The sequence below is a fragment of the Hypanus sabinus genome, chromosome 27 (assembly GCF_030144855.1).
Source record: "Hypanus sabinus isolate sHypSab1 chromosome 27, sHypSab1.hap1, whole genome shotgun sequence".
Taxonomy (NCBI): domain Eukaryota; kingdom Metazoa; phylum Chordata; class Chondrichthyes; order Myliobatiformes; family Dasyatidae; genus Hypanus; species Hypanus sabinus.
Genome location: NC_082732.1, coordinates 23,381,724 through 23,403,359, shown reverse-complemented (window position 1 = coordinate 23,403,359; position 21,636 = coordinate 23,381,724). Strand labels below are relative to the sequence as shown.

The window sequence follows — 21,636 nt, the reverse complement described above, 5'->3', positions numbered from 1 at the left end:
CAACTTGATACGTTACTTTTCGTGGCTAAGCCTGAGAATTATCTTATCCATAGTCCTCAGAACCTTCTCACAGCAGAAGCAGACTCGACATTATAACATGTAAGACCTGGAAGTTGCTCTTTCACACAGGGAGAGAAAGGGAACATGAAAGACATTGCTTTCTCACTCATTGATGTCAATTTGGGCTTTCAACTTACTAAAAATGACAGGGTCCTATATGCACCAGTATATAGATAAGGCCATATTCAGAAACAGATCATGTGGCCAGTGGCAGTTTGTGCACCATGCAGACTGCTGTCTTTCTGCCTCATCTAACCCTATCACAATATCTTCCTATTCTCTTCCTCTTCTACTTAACTAATGTAGCGATAACACTTGCCTATAGTAGCAAGTTCCACATTCTAACCACTAAGTAGATATATAAACCTCTGGTGAATTTCATTTTAAATTATCCCTCAGCCTTTTCCTTTCTGGAGATAAGAGCCTCATCCTGTTTAACTGTATCTGTGGTGAAGATGTTTATATTAATTAATAGAGCATATTTCAATAATGAGCACAAGATGTATTTTCTAAACACTAATGTTCCCAGTGGAATTACCATAATGTTGACTTATCTTTTGCTGTTATATTGTCCCTTCCTGCAGCTGGGTTATCTTTTTGACCATCCAGGCACAGTCTTCTTTAGCATCTTCATGTCTTTCTGGGCCGTGACCTTCCTGGAGTACTGGAAACGGAAGAATGCTACTCTGGCACATCACTGGGACTGCATGAACTTTGAAGAGGATGAGGTGAGGTGTCAGTGAATTTAATCTCAAATCTAATCTATTTTTGTCTGTTACGGATCAAAATTACTTGAAAACTTAATTATCCAATTCTGGGAAGGTAACATAAGATTTCAACATTTCCTGTGAGTGTAAACTCACAGCCAACTTTCAATATGTTGAATTTGAACAATGAGGTGACAGCACAAAAGTAATGCAAAGAGAAAGACGATGCAAAAGGCCTGTGCACAGGGCCTGTTGGAAATTACTGTGCTCCTGAGCCCTGTTATACGTCTTAACCTTACAACATCATAGCAAAAGGGGTGGACAACCACATTGTGTGAATAAGATATTTTTTTCTTGAGATAAATTTTCTGTAAGGTGATGCAATCTGACCATTGTATTCTGGAGATACAGTCCCAAGTAAGTTCCTAAACAAGATGATGGTCCACAGTTACTCCAGGCCTTTTTATAGCTCATCCCAACAGAAAATCTGTATGATATCAAGCAGGTGATAGGAACAAGTGGGCATCTCTCTGATTTTTGACATTTTACCTTCAACTCATCCCTGGGCCAGGGAACTGATGTGTTGAGGAGGTAGGAGAGGATTCTGTTGTGTGGAGATTCATCTTCACTAGGGTTTCTAATACAAGAAGGAAGAACTGGATATCTCTCCCTTGTGTCCAATATAATTGGCACGTAGTTGCTTGAAAATGATTAGTTATTGGTTGATATTGTTCTGTTAGGTCTTATGATCCTTCTATATATTAAAACATGGTTTGGGCCACAATTGATACTATGATCTTATGAAGCATTTGTTGAAGTATTCAGTGCTTTTAAAAACTAATGGCACTGTGTTCTAATAACAGGGTGAAAGAAAGGAGGATGTTACCAGATATTAGAGAATAGACAATAGATGCAGGAGTAGGCCATTCAGCCCTTCGAATCTGCACTGCCATTCAATCTGATCATGGTTGATCATCCACAATCAGTACCCCATTCCTGCCTTCTCACCAAATCCCTTAAATTCAATAGCACGAATGTCCTTCCTCAAATTTGGGGACCAAAACTGAACACAATACTCCAGGTGTGGTCTCACTATTGTTGCGAGCAATGAGACCTAATCGAGTTGTTTTCCTACAGGAGCGCCCTCGGCCTGAGTTTGCCGCAATGGCACCAAGAATGGAACAGAATCCAGTCACTGGGATCAAGGAGCCGTACTTTCCTGAGAAAGATCGTATGTCCCGCATCATCACGGGGTCCATGGTTATAATAGTTATGGTGAGAAGATAGATTTTATTTGCATTGGCGCGTTCTTGCCACTAAGAGCATGCAGCTGATCTAGGTTCATGACGATCAATGCAGAATTACAGCTTTCATATCCAACTGTAGAAATTCTCCTGATGTTCTGGATATTTTGTGCAGAGAAAAGAAACTGGTGAGTATCTGGACTAAGTAACCCTTGGAAACAGAAATGAAATCATAGCAGCCCATGTGGTTCCATGTAGTGGAAGTGGGCTCTCTCTGGAGCAGGGGTTTCCAACCTTTTTGTGCCATGGACCCCTACCATTAACCAAGGGGTCTGTGAAACCCACGTTGGGGACCCCTGGTCTAGATTATCAGCAGCAAAACCAACCCCTAACCAAAGCCTGGTCTAGCATCAGTATGTGAAGAAGCTGCCTCAGATAGCAGCATGGAGATTAGCTGCCTCAGATAGCAGCATGGATATTAGCTGCCTCAGATAGCAGCATGGATATTAGCTGCCTCAGATAGCAGCATGGATATTAGCTGTCTCAGACAGCAGCATGGATATTAGCTGTCTCAGATAACAGCATGGATATTAGCTGTCTCAGACAGCAGCATGGATATTAGCTGTCTCAGACAGCAGCATGGAGATTAGCTGTCTCAGATAACAGCATGGATATTAGCTGTCTCAGACAGCAGCATGGATATTAGCTGTCTCAGATAACAGCCTGGATATTAGCTGTCTCAGACAGCAGCATGGAGATTAGCTGTCTCAGACAGCAGCCTGGATATTAGCTGTCTCAGACAGCAGCATGGAGATTAGCTGTCTCAGACAGCAGCATGGATATTAGCTGTCTCAGACAGCAGCATGGAGATTAGCTGTCTCAGACAGCAGCATGGATATTAGCTGTCTCAGATAACAGCCTGGATATTAGCTGTCTCAGACAGCAGCATGGAGATTAGCTGTCTCAGACAGCAGCATGGATATTAGCTGTCTCAGACAGCAGCATGGATATTAGCTGCCTCAGACAGCAGCATGGAGATTAGCTGTCTCAGACAGCAACCTGGATATTAGCTGTCTCAGACAGCAGCATGGATATTAGCTGTCTCAGACAGCAGCATGGATATTAGCTGTCTCAGATAACAGCATGGATATTAGCTGTCTCAGACAGCAGCATGGATATTAGCTGTCTCAGACAGCAGCATGGATATTAGCTGTCTCAGATAACAGCATGGATATTAGCTGTCTCAGACAGCAGCATGGAGATTAGCTGTCTCAGACAGCAGCATGGAGATTAGCTGTCTCAGACAGCAGCATGAAGATTAGCTGTCTCAGACAGCAGCATGGAGATTAGCTGTCTCAGACAGCAGCATGGAGATTAGCTGTCTCAGACAGCAGCATGGAGATTAGCTGTCTCAGACAGCAGCATGGATATTAGCTGTCTCAGATAACAGCATGGATATTAGCTGTCTCAGACAGCAGCATGGATATTAGCTGTCTCAGATAACAGCCTGGATATTAGCTGTCTCAGACAGCAGCATGGATATTAGCTGCCTCAGATAGCAGCATGGAGATTAGCTGTCTCAGACAGCAGCATGAAGATTAGCTGTCTCAGACAGCAGCATGGAGATTAGCTGTCTCAGACAGCAGCATGAAGATTAGCTGTCTCAGACAGCAGCATGGAGATTAGCTGTCTCAGACAGCAGCATGGAGATTAGCTGTCTCAGACAGCAGCATGGAGATTAGCTGTCTCAGACAGCAGCATGGATATTAGCTGCCTCAGAATCATCAAACGTTTAAGCTCCACCTTCCATGTGGAAAGATTTCAAGTATTTGTCAGTGTTGCTTTGCAGTACATTTGCTTAAAAATTTGGATTCTTGCTCAGTTTCGGTGCACTTAAACAACTGCATATAGTGCTGACATCAAATCAGATGTTCTGCAAAAAAAACATTAGTCAGAAAGGTGTTTGCAACCACATTAGGAAGGTTTACCTTCAGAAATAAGCGATACACCTGGGCTTGCAAGATTCAGAACTTGCTCAGTATTGCATATCTCTGGATGGCAACTAAAGGAAAACGCCATCTCTTAAAGGCACACGGTGTACACCAGACCAGCCCCAATCCACAAGGAGACTGAGGGGGCTGGTTAGATGGAAAGGTTCCTACATTCACAAGTTCCAGTCAATGGGATGCTTGCCAGGAGAGGGTTCTGTGTGCCTCAGGAGAAGTGGAACAGACCTAGGGAAACAACTATAAATGTTTGTATAAGCAGAGCCTGATAGGGTGACAATTCCCACAAAAGGCTGGGCTTAAGCTTCATATTTTGTGTGTCAGCTTGCCACTGTATACGCCAAATGCAGAGAAAATCCTCACTGAAAAGTATCTTATGCAGGCACCTGAGCCCCTGAGGTTATATGAATGGCTGACCACCCTTGTGCTTGCAGGGCCACCTATTCCTCACCGAAATCAAACTAGGCAAAATGATTTCTTCACAAGGGCAGTGCTCTGACTCTGCAGGATGTGGCGGGGATATGCAGTGGCTGCATGCAGAGACCTTGTGTAAGGGAAGCTGAGAGTCAACATTGCATGTGTTTCATGGTGAACGCAGCCCAGGGATGAGTCAGTGGCTGAAGGTCTTTGTGCACGTTGACACACATAGCTGCTCAACACATTGTTTATGGGAGAGATCCATGAACAACGCTGTCATTGGTACATTGGAGAAAGGTTAGCTGTGCTGATGTGCACCTCATATGGAAGTGAATACAGTTTTGCCATTGGTGTGATTTAACTTGGAAACGTTCTCTTCTACGTTCAAGGAGATGCTGAGTGTAGGACAGTTACCACATTGCACAATCATTATTGGGAAAGACCACACTGTTTTGATGGAGCTAATGGGCTGAGTGATTATGGGGAATGGTGGGAATATTTGACCAAACGAGTCTAATCCAGAGTGTGCGAAGCTTTCTGAGAATGTCATATGAGATTTATTGCTTTACTAACTATGATGCAACATTAACAATTGTTATTTTGGCTTTCCTTTCATTTTATCTGTCCTCTTTTCTCATTCATCCTATCATTCTTGTACTTCCTTTTCTCTCTCTCTCTCTGTCTCTCTCTCATATTTCCATTTCTCCATTTCTTTTTTCCCTCCTCTGTCCTATTCCCTCCTCCAACCCATTGGTCCCTTTCTCACACCCTGACCCTGTCCACAATTGTCACTCATTCTATTTCATCTATCTCCTGCCTTGCCCAGCTCTTTGTAGTGATGATCTTCCTGGTGACAGTCATCATGTACCGTGGGATTATCAGTGTAATGATGTACCACACAGGCAATCCCATTCTAATGACCCAGGTGAGAAACAGGATTCGCATTGTTTTAATTAATTTGGGGTGATTTGCATATTCACGTTCATTTGGGATTTGGGAGTTGGTGGCAAGGCCTATATTTATTGTCTCTTGGTAAATGTCCTGCTCAAGTGGTGAGCCACCTTCTTCTATCTCCACAAGTCCTTCTATTACAGCTAGTCCCACAGCATTATTGAGGAAGGAGTTCCAGGATTAGACCCAGCAGTCCAGGGCAGCATGGCAGCATAGTAGTTAGCAAAATGCTTTACACTATAGGAGACCCAGGTTCAATTCCCGCCGCTGCCTGTAAGGAGTTTGTGTGTTCTCCCCGTGACTGTGTGGGTTTCCTCCGGGTGCTCCAGTTTCCTCCCACAGTCCAAAGGCGTTCCAGTTGGTATTGTAAATTGCCCCAAGATTAGGCTCGGATTAAATCGGGGGTTGCTGGGTGGTGTGGCTGGAAGGGCCTATTTCGTGCCATATCTCAATCAACCAATGAAAGAACAGCAATATATTTCGAAGTTAGAATTGTGTGTAACTTGAAGGGGGCACGTGGATGGTAGCCCTTGTCTGAAGTCTGAAGATCTTGTCTTTTTTGGTGGTAAAGGCTGCAGGTTTGGAAAGTGATGTTAGAGTAGCCTAAATGAGTAACTCAGTATGTTTCGTAGATGATTCACAAATTATGTGATAGAAGGAATGAATCCCTAGGGTGGTGCTTGAAATGCTGCAGTAGGATTGAGCACAATCATTTATCTTACCTTGAGTCTTTAACCCAAAATCAATTTTGAATAGCTACTGCTTATATCTGCTGTAACCAGCAATTTCATGGGCATGAGAGTTGAAAAACTATACTCTGTTGCATTAGTACGTCCTCCTCTGAACTGAGGAAAAAGGACATTGTTGAGGTAGTGTTCAGAGTCTTACACTGCCTGTGACTGAGAGTATTTGACAGAATAGTGAATAGAGAGCTGTAGCTGACCTGAAAATGACCAAAGTCATGGGATGTTGGGAATGGGAAGCTGTGTTCCTCAACTCATAGCTGCAACAACATGCAGCTAATCCCATCTTCATTGCAAATATTGTCTTGCAAAGAAATGTGACAAACTGGCAGGGAAAATATTTAGGCTAACTGAAGGTTATGATGGGAAGAAGAGTTCTGATGAGACTTGTATCCAGAGAAAGATAAATTGGGCAAGCACTGAATGTCAGAAGAAAGCCACAGCAGGAGATTTGGCAGATGGAAGGGGATGCACAGAAGAATAAAACACTTGGTCTAGACAACAGGGGTAGATATCTAAACTGGTTGTCTATCTCTTTTTTGCAATTAATGTCAATCCTGACATCTGCATGGTGATGGTAGACTTTGATTCATAATATCCAGATATCATATCCATGCAGAAAGTCCTTAAACCTTTGCTAATGTTGTAGAGGTGGGAATAGGAAGGGTGTGAGGGTGTAGCAGGCAATCATTCAGCAGTGTGGGCATTCTGGTTTCATCATTTGGGTATCTCCTGCAGCATAGCCTTGAAGTCCAATCTTTCTTTCTCCTCCTCTGGAGCCATTAACTCTTACTAGGTGTGATTTCACAACAGCAACAGGTCTTAATTGCCCATACAAGGCCCCATTTTATATACACTGTTGTTATATTATGAGTATTGTAATTATTGGAGTTGTACTCAGTGCAATGCTTCATTCCCTGACAGGCTGGAAACATTGCAAACATCAGTGGCTCCATGGTTAACCTTGTACTCATCCTGCTGATGGGCCAGATCTACACTTCACTTGCCGAAAAACTCACTAGATGGGGTAAGGGAAACATCATAGGCCACCAGCATAGTGATTCTGGAGTCAGTCTCACTTTGTGTATGATGTCCCAGCATTGATCAAAGTTAGGTTCATCCCTGAGTGCTTTTAGTACCTTTGATGTCAGTTAGACTTCTGATAGCACCTTTGCTTTTGGTTTTAATCCAGATTATAACCATTTCCTGACAGAATGCACTAAATAATTTTACATGCCCTGATAATATTAGAATAACTCTGAGATTTGGGAAGTGTCAAAGACTGGAGCTAATGAACTTGCATAAACGTGTCAGTACAATTTAGAAGTGATTATAAAGATTCATTTTCCAAAATGATAGTAAGGTTCAAATTTGCACATTTGTAATGGTTCTGCAGGACGAACAATAGATATTGACAATCTGGAACAAGTTTAGCAGATTTCACTGACCTATTAATGCTACAGTCCCAAATGAGAGCCGAAAACCACATTTACATGGTAGCTGCAAAACAAAAATGTAGTTGGACTATGCACAGAATATACCTAATGTGTGCATTAATTGGGGGTGTGATAGTATGAGTCAGATTCTGTGTCGGCTGTCTGTGCATCCACTGCATGTATAATTTGGAATATGCCTGTGGTGGTGGCGGCGGGTGTTTGTGTTTGTGTTTCATCTGAGAGCATTATTTATATGTACATGTACACACATGCGGATTCCTGGTCCTAACTATGTATCGATACTTATTTCTTTGTCTTGTCCAGAGATGCATCGCACACAGACTCAATTTGAGGATGCCTTCACCTTTAAAGTCTTTGTGTTCCAGTTTGTGAACTTCTACTCCTCCCCATTCTACGTGGCTTTTGTGAAAGGACGGTGCGTCAGAAAGAAATAGTTTAATATTCAAATGGAAAGATGATCGCCTACTGGAATTTTTCCAGAGTAGTTCATACGATGATAAGCAATTATGTGGCATTCCCACTAAGATAAGTGCAAGCAGTAAACAAAGATTCAGATGTATCAGTGTCTGAGAATCCAGTTTCTGGTGAAACCCTTATTAGAGTGTAATGGTGATCAGAACATTTGCTTCTCCAAAGCTCCAATACCTTGACCTATATGTCTTTCCTCCATCCTCACTCTACTGAAATCAGAACTGTTCATTGTGTCTTCTATGTTAGTTTATTGCTCATCAGGATATAAACCTGATTTCCTGTGCTTACTGAACATATAGCCAGACCTTCACAGCACTCTTGCTACCTCACACTGAACCTGACCATACACCCATGAAGCATCTACTCTATCTGTCAGATTTAACATTCTGAAACTCATGTTTGCATTTCCTCATGATCTCTCTCTCTTTCCAGTCCAACTTTATAATTTTTACTTATGTATTGTTCATATCCACAAAATTGAGTTGCTTGCTAGACCATTTAAGAGCAGTTAAGAATCAACCACATTACTAAGAGCCTGGAGTGAGACTGAATAGGGACACCACATTTCTGTCCCTGTATGATGTTTGTGAACCAGAAGAATTTACTTTAGGCAGTCTAGTACTTTCATTATTACCATTTCTAACTGTAATTTTCAATTCTAAATTTACTGAATTATTTGTATTAACTGAATAACAGTATTAATTTGATTAGTCATTGAGAAGTGCCTTGGAATCTGTTACTACATTATGGCTGCTATAATTAGTAACTGGTCTATTATTTGTCATATGTGCTGGGATACAGTGAAAGGCTTTTGTCTGTGTGCCATTGAGACAGATCATTCCAAACGTAAGTACATTGAGGCACTATGAAAGGATAAAAAATGCAAAATCAAAGTCGAGTTTATTGTCATATGCAGAAGAAGTGCAATGGCAAACTTACTTGCAGCATCATTAGAGGCACATAACATCATATAACCAGCAGTAACAAGAAAGCCATGTTTACAAAAAAAGCAAAACTGGAACAAAAACAACATCCATTTTAGTGCATTGTGATCAAAATGGTCATAGTTTTGCTAAATTCAAGAGATTAGGGTTATGCTGGTTGGTTCAAGAACAGATGGGTTCAAGGGCTGTTCTTGTGGATGTGGGACTTCAAGCTTCTGTACCTCTTGCCTAATGGTAGCTGCAAAGAGCCGGCATGGTCCGAATGGTGGGCATCTAGTGTTATAGTTAAAGAGAAAGTGCAAATGCCATCACAGAGTAGACTGAGAGAGCAACAGTTCATCTTTATTGAGTATCTTATAACAGAAGGATAGAAGATGTCCTTGAGCCTAGTGAAGCTTTTGAATCTTCGGCCTGATGGGGCAGGTGTAAAGAGAGAATAACTAGGATATGAGGAGGGCACTTCTTGCTGCCATGGTAAAGCAGTCAACACTAACAAAGACCCGCACCCATTGTGCATATTCTTTCTTCTCTCCCTTCCCATTGGGCTGAAGATACAAAAGCCTGCAGGCACATACCTCCAGGCACAAGTGAGCCTTCTCTCTCACTGTTATAAGACGATTGAATGGTTTCCTACTATGATAAAATGGACTCTACCTCACAATCTACCTCGTGATGACCTTGCACCTTATTGTATACCTGTACTGCACTTCCTCTGTAGCATTTTATTCTGCACTCTGATATTGTTTACCTCAAAGCACTGTTGTAATGAGTTGATCTATATGAATGGTATGCAAGACAAGGTTTTCACTATACCTTGGTACAATTTATCGGTTTAACTTGATTATATAAATGCAGATTGTTGTTGCTGAGAGTGGAGTTCTTTTTTTAAAGGATATCTTGTTTTTACTAAGGTTTGTGGGATATCCAGGACATTATGGCAAGCTATTTGGGATGAGGAATGAAGATGTGAGTATGAGACCATTTGGACAGGACTTCTTTTTCCCAGATTTCTCCCCCTTTTCCCTAAGGTTATGTCCATGTGGATAAATTCTTCCAGAGCAAGAGAGAGTATGGTACCTACTCACTAAACCTGTCTGACTGAACGTGCTCAGCAACTTTTCATCACTTCCTTCAGAATCCTTCCCTCTCTTCCTCGGTTATGGGTGACCATTGCTCCACAAATCAAAATGAAAGTTTGTTATGTTTCTCATTGATTTGAAGTCACACCTAAAACTTTAAGGTGTCTTTCTCAGAGGCTGACTGACCTTTTCTGTATATCTGCTTTTCTTTGAGTATTTGCATTTTAATTTTTTTTTTGTTTCTGTGGATAAGTCTCATTTGAAAATGTAACAGAGAGTGGGACATCCGTGGGTGACCCAGTTACGTGGCCTGAAACACTTGTATAGTGACTGTGAGAAGAGCGGTTAATTATTAAAGTATCTTTAACAACCAGGAGGAAATTGTGAAATACACAACAGGGTATGGCTTAAGAGTAGCGGTGAAGTATGAGAATGAGGAGTTATCATCAGATCTCTGGATCCCCTGAATCAAGCACAGTCCTCTGTCATCAGGACATGCACAGTGAAGTCCTGCTCTCATCAGCGATTTATTGTGAAAATAATTTTAGAGTTAGCTCATTCTGAATAAACATGCCCTGTTTGCTTCATATCACTCTTTCTTATTTATTTATATATTTACGAGATGTGGTTGTCGTCAGCTAAGCCATCATTTATTGCCCATCCCTAGTTGCCCTTGAGAAGGTGGTGATGAGCTGCCTTCTTGAACCACTGCGGTCCCTGAGGTGTAGATACACCCACGGTGCTGTTAGGGAGGGAATTCCATGATTTTGAGCCAGCGACAATGAAGGAACGGCGATATGTTTCCAAGTTAGGATGGTGAATGACTTGGAGGTGAGTTAACATGCCACAGGGTTCCTAGTCTTTGACCTGCTTTGGTAGCCATGGTGTTTATATAGCTAGATCATTTCAGTTTCTCTTCTCCCTGTCCATTGTGATATTTCGTCCTGAGGGACACTGTAATATGTGTGAGTTCACTTGCTCTTTTTCTAACAGTGCGGCCCAGGTGGGTGTCTCATCGAACTTGCTCAGCAACTCTTCATCATAATGGTGGGGAAGCAGATCATCAACAACATTCAAGAGTTTGTTATCCCGTGAGTAGATATTTACATTTCCTTTACAGCACGCAGAACACTTGGGGAAGGAACATCTTGAGAGAACGTTAGGAATGTCTGTATCCTGGCAAGATTCACCTCTGCAGTGAGACCTGCGCAGTGGAATGTGGTAGTTGTGGCTGCCTGAGTAGATGCCTGCAATTCAGAAATGTGCCTTGGTAACCTTGGTTCTGAACTGACTGACTCTTGACATAAGCATAGATCAATGTATAAATTCTGGCATTACTTGTGAAGCACAGAATAATGGAACTAATGGATCTGCTGTGATGCACCATTCAGTAGATGCATTGAAGCTATGGTCTAAAAGTGCACTTTGGTATTCTTAGCCTTCAGGACCATTATGCCGCCTAGATGTGGAGTTCAGTGAAAATCTAAGATGGCACATTTAAGTGCAGGTGGCAGTGCGCTTTTATAAAATGTTAATGGAACTCATGGCCCTCTAGCAACCAATCAGAGCCCAACATTGATGCACTTTTCTACCTTGGCTCACCTTCTTGCAGTGTAGGTGACTGAATTCTGTTGTTGTGTGCATTTCTCAGGAAGCTGAAGGCCTGGTGGCAGAAGCGGAAATTGGCTATCGTCAGGGGTTCCCAGATCTGTCAGGAGCCTAAGCGATGGGAGGACGACTATGAACTCATTAATTCTGAGGGACTGTTTGAAGAGTATCTAGAAATGGGTAAGCGAAAGGAGCAATTTGTTTAATCTCCTGCAGTGTCCACAACTTAATACAGTTCAGAAATGCAACTGCAAACCAGATAGAAATGTATTTGGTATTATGGTTCAATGTGTAATTTCAGGAGCTTTGAATCTCATTGGAATAGAATTGCAGATGGGAATTTGTCTGGTGTTGGTGATATTCAGTTACAGTTAGGTTCAGTGATATCTGATAGCTGTGACCATTGAAAATCAGTAGTAATGTTATAATGATTCAATGAAGCTCATACAGTAAATATATCTTGTGATATATCCAGTGATTCTGTGCAGTGTCACGTACTGTAATATTTCCTGCACATTTTGATTTAAATCATGTGGCTCGCGTGTATTACAATAGTGCATGAAAAGATCTGACTAAGTGATTACAATGGACTTTTCAATGGACCAGAACCACAGGAAGTCATTTCCAAAATGAGCAATGAGAACCATTGGGTATGCAGTAACATTCTGTATTGTGCAGAATTATGATGCAGAAAACATTAGCAATTTTTGAGGCGATTGAATAAATGTTCAAATTCTAATGTAACGTGTGTACACATTGTTTAGGTGATGGTATTATCACCAGTTATAAAAACTTAATGGGTATGTAAGTACAGTTGGCCCTCCTTATCCACAGATTCCGCAGGCGCGGATTCAACCAACTGCGGATCGGGAAAACCTGGAAGTTCTCTCTCCAAAACTCATTATTTGAGCATGTACAGGCTATTTTTTCTCATCATTATTCCCTAAACAATACAGTATAACAACTATTTACATAGCATTTACATTGTATTAGGTATTATAAGTAATCTAGAAATGACTTAAAAGTACAGGCAGTCCCCAGGTTATGAATGAGTTCCAATCCAGAGTCTGTCTTTAAGTCGGATTTGAAGTCAGAACAGGTATTATTTATCGTCAGTTAGTCAAACGTTTTTCTTAGTATATAGTACATATTTTACCTTTCTATGCATATAAAACACTTAAGAAACATATGTATTTCAATAATTAAACCACTGCATTGCTTAGTAATAATTGTAGCTTTCATCGGGGCAGGGCCTTTCACATGCTCCATTAAAATTGTTCCGATCGTTGACCGACTGTAGCCTAACACTTTTCCAATGATGGATGGCATTTCACCTCTTTCTGATCGCTTTATTACTTCCACCTTATTTTCAGTCGTGATCGTGATTCATTTCGTGAACAGAAACACTGCGGATTCAGAGCTGCACCGTCAGGTCCTGATGTCCACCGCACTGAGACAGGTTAAATAAGATCCGGGGTTCCGCTGGGTCCTAAAGACCACTGCATTGAGCCAGGTTAAATAAGGGACTTGAGCATCCGCAATTTTTGGTATCCGCGGCGGGGTCTTGGAACCAATCCGTTGTGGATAAGGAGGGCCGACTTACAATCTGCTTAAATACAAATGGCTTTCAAAATCAGGTTTATTATCACTGACGTGGGTCAAGAAAGTTGATGTTTTGTGGTAGCAGTTCAATGCAATATATAATATATATATCATTTATAACACATGGTATAGAAACTAAAATATGCAGTGCAAAAAGATAGCAGAAATAGCGAGACAGTGTTCATTATTCATTCAGAAATCTGATGGCACAGAGAAAGAAGCTGCCCCTAAAACTCTGAGTGTGTGTGTAAAATTTATATGTGAGTAAATAAGTAAAACTTGTATTAGTACAAAAATCTAGCACAGGTCTTCTGTAGTGTAGCAACTTCCGGGAAGCAAGTGGAAGGCAGATACGAGGAAGCAGAGAGCTAAGGTTCCTGATTCTTGGCCTATGTTTCTCTTGCCAGTGCTGCAGTTTGGCTTCATCACTATCTTTGTGGCAGCCTTTCCGCTGGCCCCTCTCTTTGCCATGCTCAACAACTGGGTGGAGATCCGGCTGGATGCTCAGAAGTTTGTGTGTGAATACCGGAGACCGGTGGCTGAGCGTGCTCAGAACATCGGGGTCTGGTTCAACATTCTAGAAGCACTGGCTCAGCTCTCAGTAATCGTCAACGTGAGTAGCATCGAACAGGACTTCACTGTGAGATTTCTCCTCCCCCCTTGCATTGCCGATCCAACCAATTCCTGTACTTCTCCTACTTTTTTCTGCCGTTTCTTTCCATGAGTTGTGACTACTGCTAATTTTACTGTAAATAACCCTCTGATAACTCACCCAAAGTCATTATGCTTTGAAATAAAGTCTCTGTTGGCAATATGATAGATGGGGTGGGTGGGGCCAGGGTGTTGGGTGAAGGGTTAGTGTTGGTGATGGTGGATCACAGCAGGCAGTCCAATCAAGTCAAGTCACTTTTATTGTCATTTCGACCATAATTGCTGGTACAGTACATAGTAAAAATGAGACAACGTTTTTTCAGGACCATGGTGTTACATGACACAGTACAAAAACTAGACTGAACTACGTAAAAAACAACACAGAAAAAAAAACTAGACTACAGACTTACCCAGGACTGCATAAAGTGCACAAAACAGTGCAGGCATTACAATAAATAATAAACAGGACGATAGGGCAGTCAGGTGTCAGTCCAGGCTCTGGGTATTGAGGAGTCTGATAGCTTGGGGGAAGAAACTATTATATAGTATGGCCGTGAGAACCCGAATGCTTCAGAGCCTTTTCCTAGACGGCAGGAGGGAGAAGAGTTTGTATGAGGGGTGCATGGGGTCCTTCGTAATGCTGTTTGCTTTGCGGATGCAGCGGGTAGTGTAAATGTAGTGCAGGTTAGGTCATCTCACTCAGAGGAAGCAAAGCCATTGGCAGGGACCACAGCAACTTCTCCAATAAAGGCAAAATGATTTATTCAAAAAAGTAGCAACAGTGAGAGGCATTCCATTCAAATTCTGTGCAAGATCCTAGCCACAATCACGAGTCTTAATCGTCAGGGGTATTACCAAATTGTCACCGCTCAGTGGCCTCTTTCTACTTTTAGACAATAGATGTTGTAGAACTTTTTTTTTACAGTGCTTAAGCTCAGTCCTGTTCTCCCAAAGAATGCAGATACAGTGAGTCCAATAAAGGGCAAAATAGAAGTAACTCTTGTGGTTACAAAACACTTATCTTCAAACATCTCTACAAGCTTCACGGATGAAATATTTCTCTAAAAGTGATCACTGCAATAATGCAGAGAACCTTGCCAAGTTACATACAGCAAACCCTGTCATGGTGTTGGTTAAAGGAGAATGCCAGTGAGAATTCTCCTTTGGGAGATATTGCCAGTGAATTTCTTCTATCTATCCAAGAGGGTTGATGCATACCTTCCGTCGGAAGGTACATTTCCAAAGGCAGCACTTCTCTCTCTGCTGCACTGGTGTCAGCCTTAATTTTGTTCTCAAGCCTCTTAAGACTCGATGGGCACACCACTAATTGAACCGCAGCAGGTTGGTAATCAGGAAAGGAACAGTCGCTGTACTTGTGCTCCCAAACCTCACATGATAGAGGCCAATTATAACAATACAGATGCTGCCCTGTGTGAAATCAATTAATTCAGCAAGGTGCTGGGATCAGAGCTGGGATTTTCCCTCAGATTATTATAACTGGAGCCTGAAGCATTGGAACGATCCAGTTATTTTCACCACATACTTGGTGTGATTTTAAATTTAATTATAACTAAATTAAACTATATTTAAAATTATTAGATGCAATTTTACAAAAATTTTAGAAAACCCCTTTTGTGAAAGTATTGGTATGACTAAAGTGGCAAGTACATCTTTGATTGGTTAGTTGAAAAATTAATGCTAGTGATGGATTAAAATTAGTGGAACTCTGAATATTAATGCAGAAGTGATTGGTACAATTAATGACTGTGAGATTAGTGAAGGCATGAATATTAGTATCAAAGACTGAATTGTGGAATTAGGATAATTCCACCTGAAAACACAAGTCTTAATTTCAAAACACTATCACAATGAATATAAGTGTGAGAGTTGAAACTAGAAACCAATTAGTGGACTTATTGAAGGCATGAATATTTTTGTACTGGAGACTGTTCAGGCAGTAATAAAGGTAATATTTGTAATAATAATAAAGTGGTTGGTAAGATGATGGAGAAGATCCTGAGAGGCAGGATTTATGAACATTTGAAGAGGTATAATATGATTAGGAGTAGTCAGCATGGCTTTGTCAAAGGCAGATTGTGCCTTACGAGCCTGATTGAATTTTCTGAGGATGTGACTAAACACATTGACGGAGGTAGAGCAGTAGATGTAGTGTATATGGATTTCAGCAAGGCATTTGATAAGGTATCACAAGCAAGGCTTTTTGAGAAAGTAAGGAGGCACAGGATCCAAGGGGACATTGCTATGTTAATCCAGAACTGGCTTGCCCACAGAAGGCAAAGAGTAGTTGCAAACAGGTCATATTCTGCATAGAGGTCAGTGACCAGTGGTGTGCCTTAGGGATCTGTTCTGGGACCCTTACTCTTCGTGATTTTTATAAGTGACCTGGATGAGGAAGTGGAGGGATGGGTTAGTAAATTTGCTGATGAGACAAAGGTTGGGGGTGTTGTGGATAGTGTGGAGGGCTGCCAGGGGTTACAGAGGGACATCGATAGGATGCAAAACTGGGCTGAGAAGTGGCAAATGGAGTTCAACCCAGTTAAGTGTGAAGTGGTTCATTTTGGTGGGTCAAGTATGATGGCAGAATATAGTATTAATGGTAAAACTCTTGGCATTGTGGAGGATCAGAGGGATCTTGGGGTTTGAGTCCATAGGACACTCAAAACAGCTGCGCAGGTTGACTCTGTGGTTAAGGCATACAGTGTATTGGCTTTCATCAATCATGGAATTGAACTTAGTTGCCAAGAGGTAATGTTGCAGCTATATAGGAGCCTGGTCAGACCCCACTTGGAGTACTGTGCTCAGTTCTGGTCGCCTCACTATAGGAAGGCTGTGGAAACCATAGAAAGGGTGCAAAGGAGATTTACAAGGATGTTGCCTGGATCAGGGAGCATGCCTTATGAAAACAGGTTGAGTGAACTTTTCTCCTTGAAGCGACGGAGGATGAGAGATGACCTGATAGAGATGTATAAGATGATGAGAGGCATTGATAGTGTGGATAGTCAGAGGCTTTTTCCCAAGGCTTAAATAGCTGCTACAAGAGGGCACAGGTTTAAGGTGCTGGGGAGTAGGTACAGAGGAGATGTCAGAGGGGTAAGTTTTTTACGTAGAGAGTGGTGAGTGCGTGGAATGGGCTGCCAGCAACGGTGGTGGAGGTGGAAACGATAGGGTCTTTTAAGAGACTTTTGGATAGGTACGTGGAGCTTAGAAAAATAGAGGGCTATGGGGAAGTCTAGTAATTTCTAAAGTAGGGAAATGTTCAGCACAACTTTGTGGGCTGAAGGGCCTGTATTGTGCTGTAGGTTTTCTATGTTTCTATTTATATTATAGATAAAGGGTATTGATGTTAGCCAATTAAAGTTAAACATTTTAGATACTTGGGAAAACATTTGTATTGTGTATACAATGCCTTGTGTGTGTCAAGGATTAAGGAACAACTTTATTCATGATATATTATTAGACATTTGCTGTGGTGTAATGGTGCAACATGAAATAAAAATAGCAAAATTCAAAAAATATTAAGAATAAAGAATTATATTAAAACTTACTATAAAATAAGTTAGAGGTTAAAGTATGGATACAGAATAAAATATGCAGAAATACATAACTACCAGCATGTATTTATGATGTAAACAGCACTATAAGAAGTGGTTTAAAGTGTTTATAGGACAGTGACTCAGGTAGAGGGGGTGAGGGAGGCTAACTAGAATGGCTGATCAGATGAATTGCTTGGTGGAAGGAACTTTTAAGATGGCATGAAGTTTTTATTGTTTTAATAGTGTATTTTAATATACAGTATGTCTTGACTTGTGCAGAATGTGACTGCTTTTGCATACAGTCTATTAGCCATCTAGTTGTGTCTGAGCTTGTTCCCTTTCCCACTCCAGGCTTTCCTGATTGCGTTTACATCTGAATTCCTGCCCCGTCTACTCTATCAGTTTGAACACGATGGCAGCCTGGATGGTTATGTGAACTTCACCCTGGCATATGCTCCCTACAGCTATGTGAGCAGCAACTACACTTTATGTAGGTAAGACCATCTAGGTATACCTCATACAAATAATACAAGCAGGTTTCATCCAGTCTTCAGTAGGGGGACATCCGTCTATCATTCTTGGGATGAGAGGGTTGTCTTACCATGAACGGCTGAAGAAATTAGATCTGCACTCTTTGGAATTTAGAAGAGTGTGGGTATCTTAATGAAAGATATACCATCTTGATGGTAGAAGTTAAGATGTCTTCAAGTGTGAGGATGTCAATAGGGCAGATATATTGACAAGTTAAGGGGCAACCATTTGAAATTGTGGTAAGCAGGAACTTTTGACAGATGGTGGTGAATCTCTGGAATTCTTCAATCTAGAGGGCTGTGGAGTGTAAATCTTTGGAACTTGAAAGTATCCGGGAAGTGTTTGTGGTGGGTAAGAGAGGAAGCCATGACAGAAGGTGAGCTGGTGGTTTTAGATAATGGGAATGAAACCGAAGAGGCAGATGGAAAGGTTACTAAATTTTCTCATGGCATAGCTGTGGTCATTGGAATATCTCTGATGCCTTTAACCTGGTTGCTTTGGGACTAAAAATAGTGATAGAAGAGGTAAACATGAACTTGATATTTAAATAGCAAAGGGCACTAAACCGACTTGGTCAACAACTGGGAAGGACTTGAACCTGTTTTTTAAAAATATTTATATATTTTAACGCAGTAGCATTAAATCCCAACCATTGTGAAATTGGACCAGGTTCTTCTGCGTGCAGTTTGCCCTGTTGATACATGTAATGACAACATCAGCACATCAGCAACTCATTTCTTCAATCATCATCATCAGGTGCCATGCCCAGTTTGACCTTTGACCGCCATGGCCACACACTCCTGTTTCGGGTCAAGTGGATCCATTCATTGGTATTCATTTCCAGTTCTCTGGCTGCTGTCTCCATCATTTGTCTTTGCCTTCTTCTTGCTTTCTTCCCTTCAATCTTTTCCATTATTACCATGCATTCTAACTCCTCTTTCCTAATCACGTGTCCAATGAAGTTACGTTGCTTTTTCATGATCTCATACATTATTTCTCTTTTTGTGCTTGCTCCATTCATGACATCCTCATTAGATATTTGTTTCATCCATGATATTCTTTGCATCCTCCTCAAAAAGCACATCTCCGCTACTTCAATTGATTTCCTCATGTTACTAGATATTGTCCAACATTCTGAGCCATATAACATAACTGGATAAACGTAACATTTCAGTACTCTGAGGCAGGTTGTCATGCCTAGTTTAGTGTTGGTCAGTATACTCTTCATTCTCGTAAAGGTTTCTTTTGCCATCCCAATTCTTTTGATGTCCATGTCACACCTGCCATCTGATGTCACCCAGCTTCCTAAGTAGCAAAAGTTCTGTACTTGTTTTATGTCTTCCTCGTTTATTCTCAGCCTGCAGATAGGATTCTCCTTCTTTCTGGATATCACCATACATTCTATCTTTTTGCAATTGATAGGTAGACCCATTTTTGCACTTTCTTCAACAACTACATCAATTAAGTTTTGTAGTTCTTCCTCCGTACTTGCAATTAACACAGTGTCATCCGCATTTCTGAAATTAATGTTGTTTTCATTGCCAACTTTGATACCCAGGATGTCTCTTATTTTTTGTAATATTGTTTCACTGTACACATTAAATGAATCAGGAGAAAACACACCGTTGTCTTACGCCTCTCTTGATTTTCGTAAACTGACTCACTTCTCCATCTATTCTTACAGCAGCAGTTTGTTCCCAGTACAGATTTCTGATTAGGCAGAGGTCTTTTGAATCTAGACCCAGAGTTTCCGGTAATACTTCAAATAACTTGTTGTGCTTCAGTTTATCAAATGTTTTGGTGTAGTCGATAAAACAAACAAATCTTTTTGCATTTGGATAGCTCGTTCTGTTGGTATCCTTAACATCAATATCGTGTTTCTTGAACCTTTGGCTTTCACAAAATCACATTGTTCTTTACCTATTTCAGCTTGTATTTTACTTTTAGCTCTTGTCAACAAAATTCTTAGAAGTATCTTAATGATATGACTCATTAAACTTATGGTCCTGTGTAATTCACATTTTTTTGCTCCAGATTTCTTAGGAAGAGTGATAAATACTGATTTTTTCATCTCTTCTGGTATTATTTGAATCTCAGAAATGTCATTGATTAAATCAGTAAGTTTTTCAATTTCATAATCTTCAAGGGTGATAATTTGTCCTATTACTAATTCATCAGGACCTGCTGCCTTTCCTTTCTTCATCTTATTTATTGCATTACGAACTTCAGATTTCTTCAATAACTGGAGTAATAATCTGCAACCTATGTCTGTCATTTGCAACTCAGTAAAACAAGAAGCAAGCCTTGCAGCAAGAGACAGGAGTTAAATTATGAGATTGACATTTAATTACTGGTAGTCCCCGAGTTACGAACGTCCGACTTACGGACAACTGGTACTTATGAACCGAGAAAGGAGAACGCCGTCTGCCATTTTAAGTCGTTGCTGTTGACACTGTGTTGAGTGTTTAACTTTGTATTTGGCTCAAATTTTTCTTAGTAAGATTCTCCCTGACCCCACCCCCCCCCCCCACCCCCCGGTTCCAGTCTGCTGGTGGCACAGTGAAATCAGCACCGGGCTGGAGAACAGAGGTTCCCGAGTTCGATCCAGTGACAGACCGCTCCTGTGCCGGGTTGATGTTGATCCAGTGACTCCCGTACCATCTGTGCCGGGTTGATGTCGAGCTCGCAACCTGACCTCGTAAGAAAACCACTGCCACCTCCAGTTTAAATTCCCACGCGGAATATTGTGGAGGAGCAAACACCCAAACCCAGCACAGCCCCCGCTTGTCCCACTTAGCCTGACTCAGTGTGGACCCGGGGAATTCAGTGCTGTGGTCCTTAAGACCCAGCGGACCTCGAGAGCCGGTGGAGGTCAGGACCCGCTGCCCACAGTGTTTCTGTTCCATTGACGGGAAGCGATCGCGATTGAACATAAAGCGTTTGGAAAGAGGTGAAATGCCATCGGTCATTGGAAAAACGTTAGGCTACAGTCGGTCAACGATCGGAACAATTTTAAAGGATAACGGATAAAGTGAGAATAATGGAGCATGTGAAAGGCCCTGCCCTGATTATTACTAAGTAACGCAGTGGTTTGTTATTGGAATACATACGTTTCTTAAGTGTTTTATATGCATAGAAAGGTAAAATATATACTATATACTAAGACAAATGTTTGACTAACTGACACTAAATAATACCGGATGTACTTGTTCCGACTTACGTACAAATCCGACTTAAAGACGGACTCAGGAACGGAACTCATACGTAACCCGGGGACTGCCTGTATTAGCAATAACCTACCTTAGCTTTTAGTCTTCTGGATACGACACACATGTTTAGTGGAGGAGCTCCCATTTAGAAATGTAATACAGCGAATAAGGATGAGCTGTAATTTCTAGCTAAGTGAGGGCTGTAGCTGAATGGAAACCCAACTGTATGTTACTCTATAACTATCTGTAGATGGTTAGTTTGCACTCTCTCCTTTAAGTGGGTTATTGGGTGATGATTTGGAGTTCATGTTGCAGGAGATGCAGTCGGCCCTCCTTATCCGTGAGGTATTGGTTCCTGGGCCCCTTGCGGATACCAAAATTTGCGGATGCTCAAGCCCTTAT

At 41.4% G+C, this 21,636-nt stretch overlaps 1 protein-coding gene across 1 annotated transcript in view; it reads left to right on the top strand.

The window, feature by feature from the left end:
* The window catches only part of ano11 (anoctamin 11), a 49,132-nt gene that overhangs the window by 21,343 nt on the left and 6,153 nt on the right, over positions 1-21,636 (top strand). Inside the window, exons 12-21 of the mRNA XM_059951949.1 lie at positions 645-788; positions 1,905-2,042; positions 5,261-5,359; positions 7,053-7,155; positions 7,889-8,000; positions 9,912-9,966; positions 11,073-11,170; positions 11,731-11,867; positions 13,697-13,902; positions 17,846-17,988. Of these exons, the coding sequence (XP_059807932.1) occupies positions 645-788; positions 1,905-2,042; positions 5,261-5,359; positions 7,053-7,155; positions 7,889-8,000; positions 9,912-9,966; positions 11,073-11,170; positions 11,731-11,867; positions 13,697-13,902; positions 17,846-17,988 (1,235 nt within the window). The remainder of the gene's footprint in view (positions 1-644; positions 789-1,904; positions 2,043-5,260; positions 5,360-7,052; positions 7,156-7,888; positions 8,001-9,911; positions 9,967-11,072; positions 11,171-11,730; positions 11,868-13,696; positions 13,903-17,845; positions 17,989-21,636) is intronic.